Genomic DNA, 18,319 nt, shown 5'->3' with positions numbered 1-18,319 from the left:
ATTTCAATAACTGTAGGAGACAAAGTATCAATGTCTGCCCCTCTCTGCCACTAAACTTGGTGTGAATTTAAAGAAAGGTTTGAGAAAACTTTCAGACCTGCCGCAGGAAAAAAATTCCTTGGCCTCTAAGATCAACTAGAGTCAAGGAAAACATGCAATTATCTGCCAGCTACGTTGTTCATAAATGACCCAAAGTCTGCAGGATGAAACTAGTCTGTCAAAAGCCCTGCTCCAAGGATGTCAAAATATGATTTTTTTTAATTTAAGTGGATAAGGATTCAGAGTCAAGAACACAACCTCCCCACAACATAAAGTGGAGTCATTGTCTCAGGGTGGTTAACAGACACTACAGCAAAAGTTAATACCTGCTCACGTTTGGAAAGTTACCACTGCAGAAATGATGCTAACGCACTTCCCTCTTTAAAAGATGAGATTCTATAGCATTTGAAAATGTTGTGCAAGAAAATGAGTTCAGCACACAAACGAGAAATCTGCTAGGCCTGCAGTAGAGCACTTACTTCTATCTCTGAATGTTGTACTTGTGTGACAGACATACTTTTGCAGCTGAAAAGTGTTGGTTGTTATTATTATTGCATGATCAACCTCGATCATTTCTGATCTTCTAAACTACAAAAATAAAAACAATACATTAGCTTATTTATCTCGAGGCAAAAGGGTTTTATATACAGCCACCGATAAAAACATCAGAACACTTCTGATGCCTAGAATTGCACCATTATTAAAACAGATTACATGAGATTGCCATCAGGTTTACTACTTGTAAAATATCGGGGGAAAAAAAGGCCAGTTCTATGAGTTGTTCCTTTTAATAGCCTGCTTTTTCAAGTGAGGCTTCTTATACCAATAACCCAAGATCAAACTTTTTAATCAATAGCAGCCCCCATTTGTTCCAGAAATTGAAACAATTGCATCTTATAATACGTACAATACTACAAACAGCAACACGAATGACCACAGGGTCAGCCTCATATTTTTCGTGCCAAGAACACAGATGATGCTGATACCACTTCCACACTATCCTCAACTACAACAGAGACACTGCAGCCGTAAGCCAGTATAATGCTCTGCATTAGTATTTGCTTTGACAAATAAGAATGAGTAATAAAATGGTAAAAGCTGGGGGGGTTGCATCTGCACTATACATTAAACAGGATTTAACACTAATCATTATTATGATATCTTTAATAAGACAAATACAAGCAAAGCTTTTGGTTTTTGGTTGGTTGGTTTTTTACCTTAAAACTTTTTTTTAATTGATCTCCTGCTGACCTGACCAGGAAGGGGAATGAGGACTGCAGACAACTGAGTAAAGTATAGATGCCCTCCATCCTTTTGGGTGTTTCAGAAACTTTCCCATCTGATTCTTGATGAACAATCATTGATGCAAAAGACAAGACAGATTTGCAACGCTGGACTCCTCGTTTGTTGCACAGATTTTACTGCTCCCAGCTGAAGCAACATTATGGTAAGATCAGAAAAGCTACTTTTTTCTTTTGCTAGATCACTTCCTAGGCCAAGCAGCAGAAACTTAACTGCAATCCAATTACATGCAGCTAATACTGGTGTAAGCAACTGAAGAATCAGGGCCATTTTTATATTCAAGTCTCAGAAAGAAGAGAGCAGATCGTTAACAACATATCTCACTGAGCTCATGATCTCTGTTGTGGAAGTTGATATCACATTCCATTCACAGATATTGATAAGGAGATTTTTTTTTTACCTCAGCTTGTATCTTAAAAAAAAAATTCCATCCTTTATCTCATTTTTAAAAGGTTCTGTAAGTCTTTGAAACATTAATATTCTCCCTAACAAAGCCAGCAGCTGCTCTGCCAGTCTGTGACATGGATGGTTTTGTTAAAAGGTTTTCATGTGGGTTTTTTTTTTTTCTTTTTTTTTTTTTTTCAGTTCAGTGTGCTTTGCATATGAAACAGGACATTTCCCCACCCTCCACCCCCATTCCCTCCTAATCCAGAAGGGACCTTACTTCCTCCCTCTCAAACAAGCAGCTCATTCAGCAAAAGGGAAATCCCAAGATGCACCCGGGCAAGAGGCCTACAGAGGAGCTTGGAAAAAAAAAAAAAAAAACCCAAAACAAAAAACAAACCAACAAACCAAAAAACAAAAACACTACCCCCACCCATCCCCCCCCAAAAAAAGAGTTACCAGTGTGTCCAAAACAGCAGGAAGAGGAGCAACTGAGCTGGTAATTATGAACTTACTTCTGCAAACCACTACTTTAGGACATGGATCTGCCATGCCAGTCATTTAAAAAGTTTTTCCAGGGTAGCAATTCCGTTTTGGCCCTACAGTAATATAACCCACAGAACTGCAGTTCTCCCCTGCCAAAACAGAAATTACAGAAAGCCAGTCTGGAGACTCTTTTACATGATTACTGAGGTAGATTCAGTGGGGTGAATCTCGAGCAACTCAATTGTTACTTTGCAATTATAATCTAAAGCAAAATTTGTTTCTATTTTTAACATGAAAACAAAAAATCAAGCACCTTTTCTTAGTTAAGAAATTTGTTTGAAACAGGATCCATGTGTCCCCATATTTCTCTTCCCTGAGACCTAATGCTCACTTTGTGACATCCAAACTGTCTACAGCAATTAATTCTGAAGTCACAAGGGATTATGATTTTGACTGAGGGAGTAAAAAAGGTCAAAAGGGAGGGGGGTCTAATTAATAAAAGAGTTTTTTTCAATAAAAAACCCCCACACAAAAAATACAGCAACTTCAATGTAAGGGTTTTCACATCTGTCACGATGGGATCCAGCTGCTCTTTAGGGAGAGCATGAACCAACATCCCTCTTAGAAATAAAGAAATATATGAAGTTTAGTGTGAATCTACTGAAATCAAATCAAATTATAATAAGAGAAAACTGCACCAATAAATTAGTCCAGCTAACGAGGGCAAATTTGATACATTTTTAGAAACCTAAATTATAAACTTGGACGTCAATTTGTAAGAGTAGAATTTAAATGTAGAAACAGACTTCTGAAAAGATAACCTCCACTGAAATCCCATGAATCACTCAAATTTTCACTTGTAAAATCTCAGAATTTGACCCTCAAATTATAACCAGCAAGAAAAAAACGGCTACATTCGGAAGCTATGACAAGTGATTTCCACTCTAAGACACATTTTGATAAACTTGGACCAAGTCCATTGACTCCACTGGCGTCAAACCACAGAGAAAAACGTTGCCTCAACGACCCTCCCTGAATTAAAGCAAGGCATTTAGGTCCAATTATGACTATACTTCAGGGTCTTTTTCAAAGAAGCTCCTATTTCTTCCATTTACTTGAATCGGTTCCTGGCATGGTTTGCATGACAGCACAACTACACTGATGTCAAGTGGATTATTCTTACTGCCTACCAGGCAAAGTAAACTGATTAAAGACCCTCAAGGTCTAGACCACAGAGTCATTTAAAATATTATCTCTTTTCTAGAATGGTAAAAGTTAAACCTCATCTATGCATCTATAAATACGTATCTATAACTCTACACACTAAAGCAATTCAGTAATGTAACGCAAGCTATGGTTGTTTACACAATACTCGGCAATGATACCAGGGGAAGATACTCCTGCTGTTAACTTCCCCCCATACTGTCCCCTCCGTTTGTGTTAGTACAGCTTCTACTAGAGCTACACTTGAACTGACGAAGCTTTACAAACTAAAGCAAAATCAAGTGAAACAGAGAACACTGCAATTCTTTCTTAGCAATTTCTGTCTCATCGACTAATTTCGGTTTTTAAAGAGTGGCCTGTCCTCTGGTTCATACAATTAGAAGCTGCTGTCAGAAAAAAAACTGAGTCGTTGTGCACCACAGCATGGAAACTACAGGTGGGGCAATAATCCATAGGCTGCTATTACTAGTAATCTGGTCGAAATGTGAAGCCACAGCTCATACTCCAGCTCCTTCCTACTCTTCCAGGGTAGTCTGCATGTGTCACCTAACTGGGAAAAAGATACGTAACATTTTTCATCCTGAGCACTGAACTGCTCAACTCAAAATAAAGCGAAGCGTGACGATCTCTACAAATGCAAATGTCCCAAATGCCAAGACTAACATCTCTAAAACCTAATTCAACTCTTTCATTTCTTAGCTGCAGGCCGTTTACTGCCACTCCTTTTTTCCACCCAAACAAAAGACGAAAGGGATGACTCAAAGCAACTTGAATTTCAAGCTAAAGCCACAAAGCACTGAATGCCTGATCTTTAATATTAAACAGGTGTGCAGATGATATTCATTCAAGCCTCATCACGGCTAGGTTAATTGTTAAAAAACTGCAAAAAGACCAAATTTACTCAAAAGACACAGGGGTAAGAAACAATGCTATAAATAATGATGCAAGTTATATGGTAAATACAAGCAAATAGTAGCTACAGCACTGCTGACGCCCTCTACCCCTTTTTCCCTCCAAATCACTAATTTTTCTTTTTTTTCTTTGTATTCACACAATTTTATATAATAAAATAATATAATATTGAAAATAAAAATTATATAATAATGAAAATATAATTTAACTTTTTTCCTTCAGAATTTAGTAATATCACACACACGATCTTTTCTCTAGAACCAACAGGGCTAAAGAAGGATCAAAGAATCCATTATAAAAAAGATTTTCACATAAATACGTTTCTAGAAATTCAGTTTTTAGAAAAGGAACTCCTAATTTGCTATGCTGCAAGGGCCAAAGCCTTTGAACAGTAGTTCTGCATATCCACGGAATAGTGTAATAGAGCACTTTACACCACTTCTATCACTGTCTACTGCTGAATATGGTCCAAAGAGTATTTGGCTGCACCAGTTTTGCAAAAAACTATACTGTTGTGGCAAAAAAAGAAAAAGGCAAAAAGCCAAACAAACTAAATCTCTGGATATATTAATGCAAGGACTCATTGTATGGCATGTTTCTTATTAGTGAATGAATGGGAACAAAGAAATATCAATAATGGACCTAATGCTGCAGTCTGTACTCTTTTGCATCTGATTTACTTCTCACAGCAGCTCTGCACCACTCCGAATACATTTATTTCAAAGGAATATTTCTAAATCATACCAGCATGGGTGAGATAATTCACACCCACTGAATAAACTGAAACTGCTAGTGGGGAGTTAAGAATGGTGAATTTTTTTTTTTTTTCTTGAATGACACTCCATTATCTTTCAACTCAGATAAGTTTTTCAACTGTGGAATGATGGTACTTTAGAAAAGCATGCTTAACATATAATTTCATGAGAAATTCTTAATAACAAAAGTGTAAATCCAAAATCCATTACATCAATGATGGTTACTGAAATCAGACCATATTGTAGCCTTAATATTGTCTATTTTCTGCCTTTCTAGCCCATTGCTCTGTATAAAAGCTATAAAACTTATTTTACTGCTATAAATATGCAAACCTGAACAATCTTGAGGATTTTTTGTTTCGTTTTTTTAAAGATACCTGTCAAAAATACAGGACCTTGAGAAATTTAATACTTACAGAGGGTTTTTTAATTATTTAAAGTAATTCACTGCTTCTACTTGGTACTACTACAACCTCTGTTTTAGTAAGCAGCAGGATCCCTGCGCAACCTGTATTTTTTAATACTCAGCAGAATTAATTTTGTTAGCTAGATCATGAAAACAGCACCTACAAGCATTATGAAGGCGGTCCAAGATAGGCAGCACTCCAGTATTACATAATAATAGAAAGAAAACTACTATCATGATCCCATTTCTGCCATCTGAACTGCATGGACAGCTCTTTAGATCTGTGCAGCTCCCCCACTGAAATTGATAAGGGTTGTGTGCATAGGTCAGCTGCCAGATTTCGGACTGCAGGATACAGTCACGCAAATAGCCTCATGCAGGAGTTCACATTTAAGCAAGAAGTTACTTTGGCCTCTTCAAGTTCAATAAACGCACTTGACTGCAGTAGCTTTCTTCTCCTGTGTTGTGACACAAAACAGCTTAATTTTGCTGAAAAGCAGCAGGAAAGTTTTTACTAAATCGTCAAAGATTACCAGGAGCAGCATTACAGAAATATTTTAGACTCTTTCTTCACTGACAGAATTGGGAAGCCTCACCATCATTATCTTCTGTTTAATGGTAATAAAGGCAACAACTTTTTGTAAAAGGAGAAAATCTAAAGATTGAAAGAAAGCAGCTGGTATTATTGCTGATTTTAACAGTACCACTGGCCCATAACACTAATGCAGATATGCACTGAAAATTCTGCAGACCCCTCCCCAGAAGAGTGTCCAACTTGAGTGCCTGGCTGATCCTACTTGGGCATGGAGAATCAGAGCCTGTAACACAGGTAATGTAGGACGCAGAGGGGGTAGGGGACTTCATAAAAATGCAGGATATGACAGTGACAAGATATGAAATGGTTTTTCTTCCAACCCTAACAGATGTTGTCCAATTAAGGATGCAAATAAATCACCCTCTGCATTGCGAGTCAGAAAACACACACATAAAAGCTTCCTAAATACATTTCAGTTTAAACTTGCATAATTCTCCCAGTAGAGAAATCATCTTCAACTTATGTAATCCTTAGAAAGAGACATTATTACACACAATTCTGTGCCACCAAGAAACAAGGAAGACACATCTCTAGAAAAGAGATGCACCCACACACAATTAATTATATGGGTGTGGAGGGAACGGAGGGGAAAAGCTGTAACAGGGATGCAAAGACCAGAATCTGCTGTTTCCACAGAGACTGATCTGTAACCAAGCTCAAGGGGCTGCTCCCCTTTCACCAGCCAGAACTGTCTGTTATACTTAACCCAGACTTCCTAACACTTGATATCCTGTCTGCTATTTCAATGCCCTTACTCAATGTTTCAGACAGACATTACACAAACTGGCTGGTGAAAAGGGTTGAGAAACCAAGAAGCAATCCAAGTCAATGACCTTATTCTATAAAATGATACCATTGACTGAACAGAGGATGAAGAACAAAGCACAGGGGTACGTCTTCAGAATATATCACTGACATCTTCCGTAGGAAAAGACAAGCGCCAGGCTGTATCTTATTTTGTTAACACTGCTGCTGTCTTTTAATCCTTAAAGCCTGAGCCACTCTTGTGCTTCCAGTGCAACTGATTCTCATACCAAAACAGAAGCAGCTTCAATTTAAAAAACAAACAAACAAACAGAAAACCAAACATAAAAGTCACATTTTCTACAAAGCATGTGCAAAGGTAACTGTACATAAATCAATAAACAACAAAGCCAGAAACCAAGTTATTGATTAGCTCCTTTGCTGTTTGTCTCCAGCATGCAGAATGATGCTGCAATTTTTACATATACAGAGAATCTCTATCCTCATGTATGTTTTCCCTGACTTTTTAAATAAAACTGTTAAAACAAGTAAAGACTACTTGACATGAGTAAGGGTGGCAGGACCTGTCTCTTAACACAACATACAACTATGCAGCTTATCAGGTTGTTTTAATATGCATCCTCCGCTTGGAGAAGCCCCATTTCATGTGATAGCAACCAAACTGTAAGTGGAGCCAATGATAAGAGCTCCACACATGGGAATTCCCATTGGCTTCCAGAAGAGCTCTGTCCATGAAACACCGACAGGATCAGAGCTTCAATTTGTATCAGTGTTTTTGTTACCTCATCCAACCAAAAGTCAAAGCAAAATAATTAGCTCAGTGCAGAGGGGCCAATCTCAGCCAGCAGGCTTGCCCAGTACCAACAAAATAGACACACTCGAAGATTTGCACCTGCACCTGATACAATTTTGAGGCCAAGTTTATGGTCCTTGAATTTGCATCAGAAAAAAAGGCTGGCCCTTATCCCAGCTTTAGACATATTTCCTCACCAGTAAAAAAATAAAATTAAAAAAAAAAATTGACAAATCCTAAATACAGGAACAAAAAATCCCACCCTGTTGGATATCTACTGCAACCTTAAAACCCAATTTTGCATGTAGCGACCAGCAGACAAAATCCTTTCAGTCTGAAGCTAGCTCCCAGTGCAGAAACTATTGCCCCATTCAGTAAGATCCATCAGGATCAGAGCACCATCAAACGTCTATGAAACCAAAACCTCGTTAATAAGCAAAATGAAAATACTGCAGCAGCAGAACTACAGGTTCTGCTCGCAGCTTTAGCACAGTCCTGTAAATGCCAGCTAAGGCCACAAACTTAGTGAAACTACTTTGTCTCAACACCGGTATATTCTGGTTCAGAATCTGTCCCTCTATTCTATGACTGCAAGTACTGCCAGTCAACACACAGGAAGAAGTCTGATACATATACAAGTCTTCTGTGGTTTGTGGGTGAACTGGTTCCAATTACTATGCCGGCTGATTGCTTGAGCGAGAACTGTAGAACTAGCCCCAAAGCTCCAAACCTTCAAATTAACCTCGTATGTTCCAGAAGATACGGGAACAGGTGATTTAAGTAATAATCCGAATTTGAACCTCTACACTGCCAATAAAATGTAAAAGACATACGAGACTACACAAGGTGTAAATGAGGAAAGTAAGGGACCAGAGCACATCTCTTCAGAGCAGACTTGCTTCTCTGTAATTATTTTCCAAGAACACATACTGACTATATTAGAGACTGGGAGAGTAGAATAGAATTTAAGAAGTGGTGCAGATTTATTAATATATATTACCCAGATTCAGAAAACATACACAAACAAATTAGATATTACCTAATAAAATGTATCATTAACACACATACTATAATTGACAAATTTAAAACAAAAACATGCTCTATTACTACATTTTAAAGTAATGCTTCCTGTATGTGAAGATCAATTTGAATTAAGTGCTCTATGGTCACTCAGCTAAAACAGATTAGCCTAGTAATTGACAGTATTCTATCGATACATTCTCTACAATTCTGTCTAAGTTACTCTTGTCGAAGCTCAAATTTCTTTCCAAGAACGCCCTGTTGGATTTAGCGTAACTGTTCCATGACAGTTCCCTCTAAGTAAGAGTTACAGTGTCGAGTTTTTTTTTTTAAAAAAAAAAAAAGGTGAGAATTAAAAAAATTTCTGGGTCTAAGTACTGTGCACGCTGAGACACAGCTCTTTGTGCGATGGCAAAGCAGTTTGGCCAGCCAAGCCAGCAGTGTGAGTTCCAATCATCAGTTATCACCAGTAATAGAGAGCCGGCCCACTCCTTACTGTAGTCAGTACCATTCAAACCCCTTAACTTTGGCAAAATAACTTTGCTAATAGACAAAAATAACACGAGCTTTCAATAAGAATGCATGGAAAATGCATCTCTAGATACCCACATCTTGCTTGGGCTCAACCACCCAGATGTAGCCCCGAAGCTTCCCCTGTTCTAGCAGTGTTGAGAATCAAGGAAGGTGTAGATAAGGTACAAGTGGCTGCCAGAATTTTAACTGCTGCTTTGTCTAGACATGCTCTGAGCAGCCTCGTACAGACGCCTCCAGATGCTTTTACAACACTGCTCTAAACGCGCCTCTCAGCAAGTGAAAACACACCCTCGTTGGTCAGTCAGCTCAAACTAGTGACAACCATGTTCATATCCTGGCAGAGAGACCAGGTGTTAGGCTCCTAACACATCCAGAAAATAAACTGTGTTTACATGCATCTTCAAAGCATGCTACTGTTTGGGCAGAACATACGCCCAAGCCCAAAACCACAGAAATGGAGAGGCAAGTGAGACAGCCCAGACAATGAAGGGAGAGGCAGATGTTTAAATATTTTAGGCAGTGATTTTCAAAAGAGATTGCATATAATTCTCTCCCTGATTCAAGAGGACTGAATTCAGGAACTTCGGAACTATTCTGGGGCAAGAGCGCGCCACAGTTGACTCAACATCATTAGATCATTATTTGCAGCATACTCTCTAACACACATGCACGTACCTGCTTCTTTGTTCTCGACCTACAACATCTGTAAAACTGTTTGCACGCTTGGGAAAAAAATGCTGATGTCTGCTTAAACACTGACATCTCCTCAGGTACACAGGATTTCATTTAAGCGTGGTATCGTTTTTGAAGTTCAACTTTTAAGCTGTAAAAGGATTCTGAACTAAACTACTGCCTCAAGACTTCGACATTTTGGCTTTAGGGACTTCAAAATTTTTACTGGAGAATCCCTAATATAATTCTTGAACAGCAGGTAAGAGAACAAATGACTTCATTGCTCCATGGAAAAACAACTGAACCCTCAGTTCTTAGGCAAAATTTTCCAAGAGTATTTATCAGGTCAGTTTGTACCAAAAAGAATAAATCCATCCAGCGGTCCGAACGCCACTGCCTGTGAATAAAATCAGAATCTCTCTGCCATACCTACCATAGGATATATACTATTAGCAAATAAAGAAGATGACTACTGCCAGGAGGCAGGACTTCAGGATACAGAAAGATACACATTCTAGCTCTACTACTGCAGCATTTCAGGTGGTCATAAAGCACAGCACAGTGCAGCACCTAAACGTCCACAGCTACCCTACACCTCAGTACTGCACTATTTCACTTCCAGCAATTTTTGTTCTTTGATTTGGCTGCACACTTGACCTGGTTAAACCTTACTCCAGCTGAGAAAGCTGCATGTTGTGGCAGCACTGGGTTGGTAGGCATTGTGAAATAAAGTGGGAGGCCTTACGTGCTCATTTGTGTGTCAGTACCCAGAATGCTGCTTCTAGCTTCCAGCTACTTCATAGAAGTGCTGCTGGGACTTGAACCGTGGGAACACTGCAGTGCTAGCGTGTGTGGGTGTGTTCACACGTGTGCAAGGAAAGCTCTCTTATTCTCTTAGTGTCTGATCCCATACTGTTCTGCTAAAAGGGCACACAGGTCTGGCACACAGGTAGGAAATATGAAAGCACTGTCAAACATTGCTTGGTTCAATATTTAAAAAAGAAAAAAAGGGTTCAAAAGAGACAGAGTTGAACCCACCCTCCTTTACTGGAAATAGCAACCAACAAAGCCTTCAGGCTTGCTTTTTGAACTAATTCAATCATAGTGGAGGCACACTGACGTTAAGCAAGCAGAGAGCTGTCTGTCACAGAAGTGGAAAGAGAGCGTGAGAGACACACCAAGGCCATATCTATACCAGCAAGTGAACACTCACCGTGCACCAGTTGCTGAGCTCAAGAAAAAGGCTTTGGCACTGATGATGGATTTCTAGGACCCTGTTTTGCAACCCTGTCAGGTTATTCACATTTTAAATTTCTACAAATACCCCAGAATGTAATGGTTGTGCTCCATGCCAGTAATGGTGGATGAAGTGAGAGACAGGTAGGGAAACAGGACACCCACTCAAGTAAAAGCCATGTTGGTGCATGGAGACTCTGAAAAACCAGAGAAAAAGCTGGAAAAAAACCTGCTTGAGCACGCGAGAAGGTGGAAAACCCAGTGAAGGATACAAACAAAGGAAAATGGAGAAGTTATCATATGGCTCAAGAAAAGGAAGAGCTTTGGCAAGTGGCAGGAAGGTGAAGCAGCTTATGGGAGGTCAATCACTCATCCAAGGATGAACAGGGAGGATATGAAAATCAAAATTTTTAGAAGAGGGTAAGGAAAGTGTCTGAGGCCTCTATGGTTCCTGCTCTAGTGGGGGCTCCAACTGCCACAACTCCCTCTGGTTTTTGGTTAGGACCCTTTGCTGACTTCATACAGATCTAGACGAAAGCTTCTTCTGCAAGTGGCAAGACCAGGCAACACGCACCTTTTTCAATCAACCAGGCTGACTGAGAGACAATATATCTGCATGTATGTATCCACCTCTCAATATAGACTGATAGATATGCACAATGGATACTTGATGCATATAGAAATATATGTTGGGAATGAAGTATCCAGGTAAAGCTATGCCTTGTAGCAATGCTTTAAAACCACACGAAGGAAAAAAAAGGAAAGGAAAAAAAAAAACAACCCCAGAGACAGGAAAAAAAGGCAGTTTTGCCAGTATGCTGAATCTGCAACAGGGGCTTGTGCCAACCCAGCTCCTCCATTTAAGTCAGACCCTTAAAAGGCAGAGCTGTGCTGGCAGAAATCTACATACCTCATCACATAAACCTCACGAAGACACACAAAAAGGTCAAAAAACTCACTGCTGCTTAACCAGCCATAAAAATGGTCATATGCATCCCATGCTACCAACATACTAACAGAGCCCCAGGGAAAACAACACACACAAAGCAATGCGTACACACGCAAACATAAATAAATAAATTGGGAAGCTGATAAAAAACCCACTCTTGAAAGTAGAAGACCAAATATCTGACACAGCAGATTACAGCACACCACACACACGAACACCTCTGTATAAAATAGAACAAAGCAATGCAGAGATCTACATCAAAAAGGAAGACCACCACAAAGACACATATGCTTCACCCTTTCATCCACAGAGACAGACAGACACAGAGCCCAACAGACAGACAAAACCCACACAAACTGACAGTAATTAACACAAACACACAGGCAGACATGGGACCATCCTTTCATTTCCTTACTAGGCACCTAAACTTCACGCCAATGTTACTTGCCCCTGGCCACAGTCTACCAATCTTAGAGCCCGATTAAATCTCTCCGTAATTATCTGCACACACCGCTACAACACAAATGACCTTAGCATATGATATCCGTTGGCTAAGCCCAATGGAAAAAGACTTCAGAAAAAGAAAGGATAAGCATACAAAACTCTGCCAGTGCTGTCAGGGTCTCCTCAAGACTGCACCACATTAACAGGAGAGCCCTGAAGACAGCTCAAAAGCCTTGAAACTTAAGCCCAGGTCTGCATAGGATGTATGATAAATCATTCTTTTTTCTCTACCCCATCATCTGAGCACACACTTACCACTCTGTTCTTCCCCATCAAACTCCTTGCCACCTCCCAAATGAACCTATGCAGGAGACCTAACATGTTACGATGACGGAATTTTGGCAAAATTTTCTGAGAAATAGATGGCCACAATTTCCTTACATAATTTCTGGCACCCGCTATTAGGTACCTTGAATTCACTCTGCAAGAAGTGCTGTGCTGCATGCAGGTTTTGGAGGGTGGGGGAAGAGTGCTTGCTTGCCATGTTCTGAACTAGAACCTATTAAAGGGACGCCCAAAAAAGTCAGGCAAAGCCAAGATTTAGGGGTCTTTTCTTGTTCTCCACCTGCAACCTCACCTGGGGTGTTGAGTAATCATACAGTTGAACAGAATGCCATAAAAGCCTTGTAAGAAAAGGAAAGCACACCTCCGCTAACATTCATTGCAATTAAACTCTGGAAATTACCAAGTTAGGGACACCATACCTTTCTGGAGTAAGGATGTGGAGATTTCTTAATTTTGCTTCCCAAACGAAGCATGCCCTAGAAAATTCATTTCCCAGCATGAAAAATGCGTCCACTTTCAGAGCCGTATTCTCGTCTCACAGACATTCATATACATCTATCCCACCATTCCATCTTAGCACATGACTGACCGAGAATAGACAAGCCATTAAAAACACATCCACCTCCAACCACGGAGATAATGTGGCTCATTACAGCCCAGCTTTGTCACAGCGGTTCTGACACTCGAGCGGGAGGAAGAGGAGGGGTGAGGACAAGGACTGAAACGGGGGCTAAGCACAAGACCAGGAGAGAAACTGGAACTTGGAGACTCTACTCCTCCGCCAAAAACCGCGGAGGCCAATCAAACGGGTTAACTAGGCCTCTTAGGCTAGCTGTAGGAATTACTGCATTGTTTGCGCAGGATATTTTTAAAACCCTGGGGTTTGTTTGGGTATTTTTGTCGCGTTTTTTATAAATAAAAGCTCTATTTAAGTCTGAGTGTGTCTGCCCCTTTAAACAGGTATTTGGTAAGTTAATTAAGAATTTTACTGAACATTCTCAGTGGGCTTTAAATGTTGCTTCTCTTTTTGAGGCTTGTGTCATTGCCCTTCTACTCCAGATACATAAGAATCAAAGAAAAGTTTGGAAATCTCTGCCAGGTGAGACAGAATCCAACCAACAAACCTGCAGTGTAAAACTCAGTAGGCAAGAGTTTGCTTTAACCTTATACTGGGGGGAAGGAGCGGGAAGCGAATTGCTCATCCCACAGCCAACTGCACCATGGCCAGCTAGCCAGACATCCTGGTGTCTGTAAGCAAGTTCTCAAGGCCTTGTGGCACTGCTGCCCATTGATCAGGACATGGTGCCAGATGCCAAGGCAGCCTCCCACCCACACACCAGGGATTCTGGGATCTAAAGGCAGCTCAGACTGAAAGAAAAACAAAAGACACTTAAAAAAATGTGCTTTAGCTGTCTGGCTCAGCACGGCATGGCATACCTTAAGAAGCTGCTGCAGCTGGCCCTAGACAGATTCATTTACTGAATGTATACATAATTCAATATACAAAAGCCTGTCTGGTGGGGAGATTCAGACTCCACAGGGACACTCTAAAAGCAGGGACTTCTCCATTCACGTTCCACACACTTCATCTGAACACCAGTAACCTGCATTACTGCCAGCATTTTTTCTTAGCAGCCACATTTTATTCCCATACAAGCCTTTAGAGAATTGAGCCCGCACCTCCATCCCTGGCAGCATGCAGCTGAGCAGAAAATTGTATATATTTGCCTCTGGAGCGATCAGTAACTGTCTTTTTTTTTTCTGGCTTCTTCCTTGTCTTGACCCCTAACTGAAGCTCTTAAGACCTGAAATCACATACTTCCTGCTGAAGTCTGGGGTAGTGGGTTTCAAAGATCAGGTTCCACGTACAGCAAGATATGCAAACACACGTATATAATTTAAACAAACTCCAACTACCGTGTTCAGAACACAACCGGAGAAAAAAAGGTGCCATCTCAAACACTGCTCGTCTACATTAACACACACGTGGTGAGAATTAAGAACACGATTAGATTGCTAAATGACTTGAAGGAGAAGCAGCTGGTAACAAACTGGGTATATCAATGGATGTTATCGAAATTACAGAAAATGCCTTTTCTCCTTCTCTCCCCACCCCCTTTAAAATTAAAGGCATCACTTACCCTGGGGGCTTTCCTCTTGTATTTGTTGTTATAGTCAAATTTTTCTTTCATTTCATCTAAGAGCTGGCCCAGTCTAGCTTTCTCCTCTTTCCCAGTGTAATCCTGGCTGAGGAGGATATAGGATCTCCAGTTTGCAGAGTCAAAGCCCCAGTGGCAAGTCCTGTTTTCCAGAGATTTGTGAGAGTGGACCACAAATTTGTGAGGTGGGTACATAAGCCTGCAGTCCAAGCACTGGATGCAGGCTGCGCTGGGGTTACTGTAAAGCTCTGGCACCAAGAGTCCCTTACACTTCCCAAAGCACTCATGATACACCTTGAAGCTCTTCTCTGTAAGCTCCAGCTCAATTGTGCTAGAGAATTCCTTCTTGCAGTGGGGAGGATAGGTGCCACCATAAAGCAAGGCATTACAAAGCCTCTCAGCATCAGTTTTAGTGATGAGCCCGCAGGAAGGAGCGGAGAAGGGCAGGATGCCCATGACTTTGAGGATTTCCAGCTGGTCAGCAGTGCATCTGGAGCAGTAAATATGTAGCTCATCACACACCGAATTAATCTGCTGCAGGGAGAAGTCCCTGAGCACCGAGTTCAGGATCTGGGGCAAGCAAAGCCGCTTTTCTCCACCCACCACGAAGCAGGAGATGGTTTCACCTTCCAGGATGGTCTCGCACCTCTCTGTGGATCTGTCCGAGGGCATGAAGAAGGGACCAGGCATTACCGGAGGAGGCTGGATAGGGGGCAGATGCAGTACAGGTTCTGCTGGGTCTTTGCCATTGTCTTTCTTGTACATCTCCTGTGCCCATCGTGCTGAGAAAGCAGCAGGGCCACCCAGGGAGCTCATAGAGCTCAGATGAAACTGTTCCAAGGTCTTCTGCAGTCCTGGATGAGGCTGGAAGCTGCTTCTACTTACAGTCTCCATTTTTCAGTTTCTATTCCCAAAACAAACAACAAAAATCCCCAGTTATCTTCCACCCTGGTACAAATCCACTTAAGGGATTTTGGTTTTTTTTAAGAAAAAAAATTATGAACAAAATAAAACAACCCACCCTTGTTTCTTTCTCCTTCCCCCTCAGGTTTAACAATCCACTAACGAATAGGAAATAAATCCTTTTGTATGCGTGTCTCTCTCTTCTTTCTTTTCTCTTGCTTCGTTACAATTTCAAACCCTCCAAGTCTCCAAGCTGCCCCGATGGAGCACAGAGTCACGGCAAAAAGAGGTCTTCATCCGAGCACTCACCCCCTCAGCCAATCCCCCAGGCAAACCAATCCCGCCTCCCACACCTCCACCACACACACACACTCACTCACACACACACACACACACGCCACCCACAGAAATACAAAAAGTCTGTGCCACGCTCCGAGCACCGGGGGCTCAAATATGTTCTGGCGGCTGCTGCTTCTCTGCAGTAATCACCCTTCTGTCCATATCCACCGAAAGGAAGGCGCGGGGGAGGAAAGTAAAAAGCAGGAGGAGGAAGAAAGCTTGGACTGTGGAAGGGAACAACGCAGAAGCAAAGGAAAAGGCCCAAATCTCTGGCACTTCCAAAACGGCGCGGGGGCTTCGGACGGGCAGTAAGCAGGCTCCCTTCCCCCTCGTGGTCCCTCAGCTTGATCTGGGAGGACTCCTCGTCTCTCGGTTCGCCTTTCTTCCCTTATTTCTCTCAGTCTTCTCGGCGTGCCGTGGGGAGCCGCGGTAACAGAGCGCACATCCTCCCAGCTCCTCTTTCCAGCAGAGACTGAGAGTGCCTGAGAGCTGAGCTAATGCAGGCTGGCTCAGCCTCCCTCACTCCTCCTCCTCCTCCCCTCCTCTGTTTGTTGGTGTCTGCCTCAGTCATTGAATCCCAGCCAAGAATGTGACCAACTCCCCAGGCCGGGCTCTTCCAGGAACAGCGGCCGCCTCCCCCCTTCGCTCCGCGCTGAGCCGCTGCACAGGCAGGCGCGCAGCACGGCCCCGGGCGGCAGCGCCGGGGAGGGAGGGTAAACTGCTGGGTTCACAGACCGCCGCGCCGCAAAGGAGGGGCGGTAGGGCGAGGGCTTTTTCCTCTCGCCGCTTTCTGTCTGGACAGCGGTAGGAAGGGAGCAAGCGAAAAGGCGTCCGCCTCGCGCTCGCACGCACGCAAAGTGCAAGCGCACCACAAAAAACCTGTCCGTCGCAAAACCTGCTTGCAACGCCGAAGTTCAACTTTGAGCACACGCCCCTCTCTACGAGCAGGAATCGCAGGCGTACAAACACAATTTATGGCCGAAAACAGCCCATCCTCAGATGCTCAACGCGGCGAGCCACGCACCGAATTTACCCCGCGCTACGTGCCCGGGCGTTCCCTGCTCTCGACACACGTCACACGCCCAGCTCACACGTGGAAGCAGCGTGAGGCACAACTGCAGCGCAGGTGTGCAGGGGGCAGGTGAGCTGCCCGAGCCCTCGCTGCGGTAGTAACGCAGGGTCAGACGAGACGAACCGCGTTCGCCGCAAACGCGGGCGGGTCGATGCCTCCGCTCCGACGCCCGGCGACGGGGATCCCCCGGGCCGGCGGCCACGCGCACCTCGCGCCGCGCGCCGTCGCGGACCCGGAGGCGAGCGCCCCCTGCCGCGCCACGCGCGCCGGCGGCTCGCGGCCGAGGGCTCCCCCTTCCCTTCCCCTTCCCCTTCCCGGCCCCCCGCAACCCCGAGCGGCCGGGAAGAGCTGCAAGCAAAGCGCTGACATCCACCGCGCATCGGCGCCGCAAAGTTTATGATGATTTTATTATGAGGTGCTCTCTCGTCTCTATTAATATCAAATTTCAAAGCCAAAAATCGGGCTTCTCCCTTTTTTCCACAGGCTGCATAACAAGAATTCAAAAAAATCCTTCAACCAGCGCTACGTACGAACGTAAGAAACAAGCTTGAAAGGCGGCGTCTGTTATCTCCAAACTCTGTCAATTGTGTGTGCCAAACAAAAGGCCGGGGAGCAGTTTCACACCAATACAATTGTTAAAATATTGTTTGTAACGCAACAGTGATTTCAAGCCCTATTCACAGTATAGGATCTTGCTACGAAGTGACGCAGCAATTGAGCGTTCGGATAGTCTCCTCTGAAAGCGTTTACCATTACAGTAGAAAAGCAGAAAAACCAGGTAGATCAGGACAAAAGAGGAGGAGCAAATAGACAAATATCCAAACACTGTTTAAAAGAGCAAGCAGAAACCAAAAGTCTGCGATTTACTCAATGTAATGGGGCAGGGAACGCAGCAAGCTCTCATATTTTACTTGTATTTTTATATTCCAAAATCCCATTCAGAGTAAAGGAACGAGGTGTCACAGAGTTGCAAAAGAGCTTCGAT

At 42.6% G+C, this 18,319-nt stretch overlaps 1 protein-coding gene across 2 annotated transcripts in view; it reads right to left on the bottom strand.

Annotated features, from left to right (window-relative positions):
* The window catches only part of SKI (SKI proto-oncogene), a 121,374-nt gene extending 104,602 nt beyond the window's left edge, over window positions 1-16,772 (bottom strand). Inside the window, exons 1-2 of one of the 2 annotated variants that reach the window (XM_072883770.1) lie at window positions 16,042-16,772; window positions 15,003-15,924 (exon numbers count right to left, since the gene is read on the bottom strand). In XM_072883770.1, coding sequence (XP_072739871.1) covers window positions 15,003-15,914 — 912 coding nt within the window. In that variant the 5' untranslated portion in view covers window positions 15,915-15,924; window positions 16,042-16,772. The remainder of the gene's footprint in view (window positions 1-15,002; window positions 15,925-16,041) is intronic. The other variant, XM_072883769.1, reaches the window with a different exon arrangement.
* Between the last annotated feature and the right edge of the window lie 1,547 nt (window positions 16,773-18,319).

The sequence above is a fragment of the Ciconia boyciana genome, chromosome 19 (genome assembly GCF_034638445.1).
Source record: "Ciconia boyciana chromosome 19, ASM3463844v1, whole genome shotgun sequence".
Lineage (NCBI taxonomy): Eukaryota > Metazoa > Chordata > Aves > Ciconiiformes > Ciconiidae > Ciconia > Ciconia boyciana.
The sequence above is the reverse complement of the archived record's forward strand: the minus strand, read 5'-3'. Positions and strand labels throughout refer to the sequence as shown.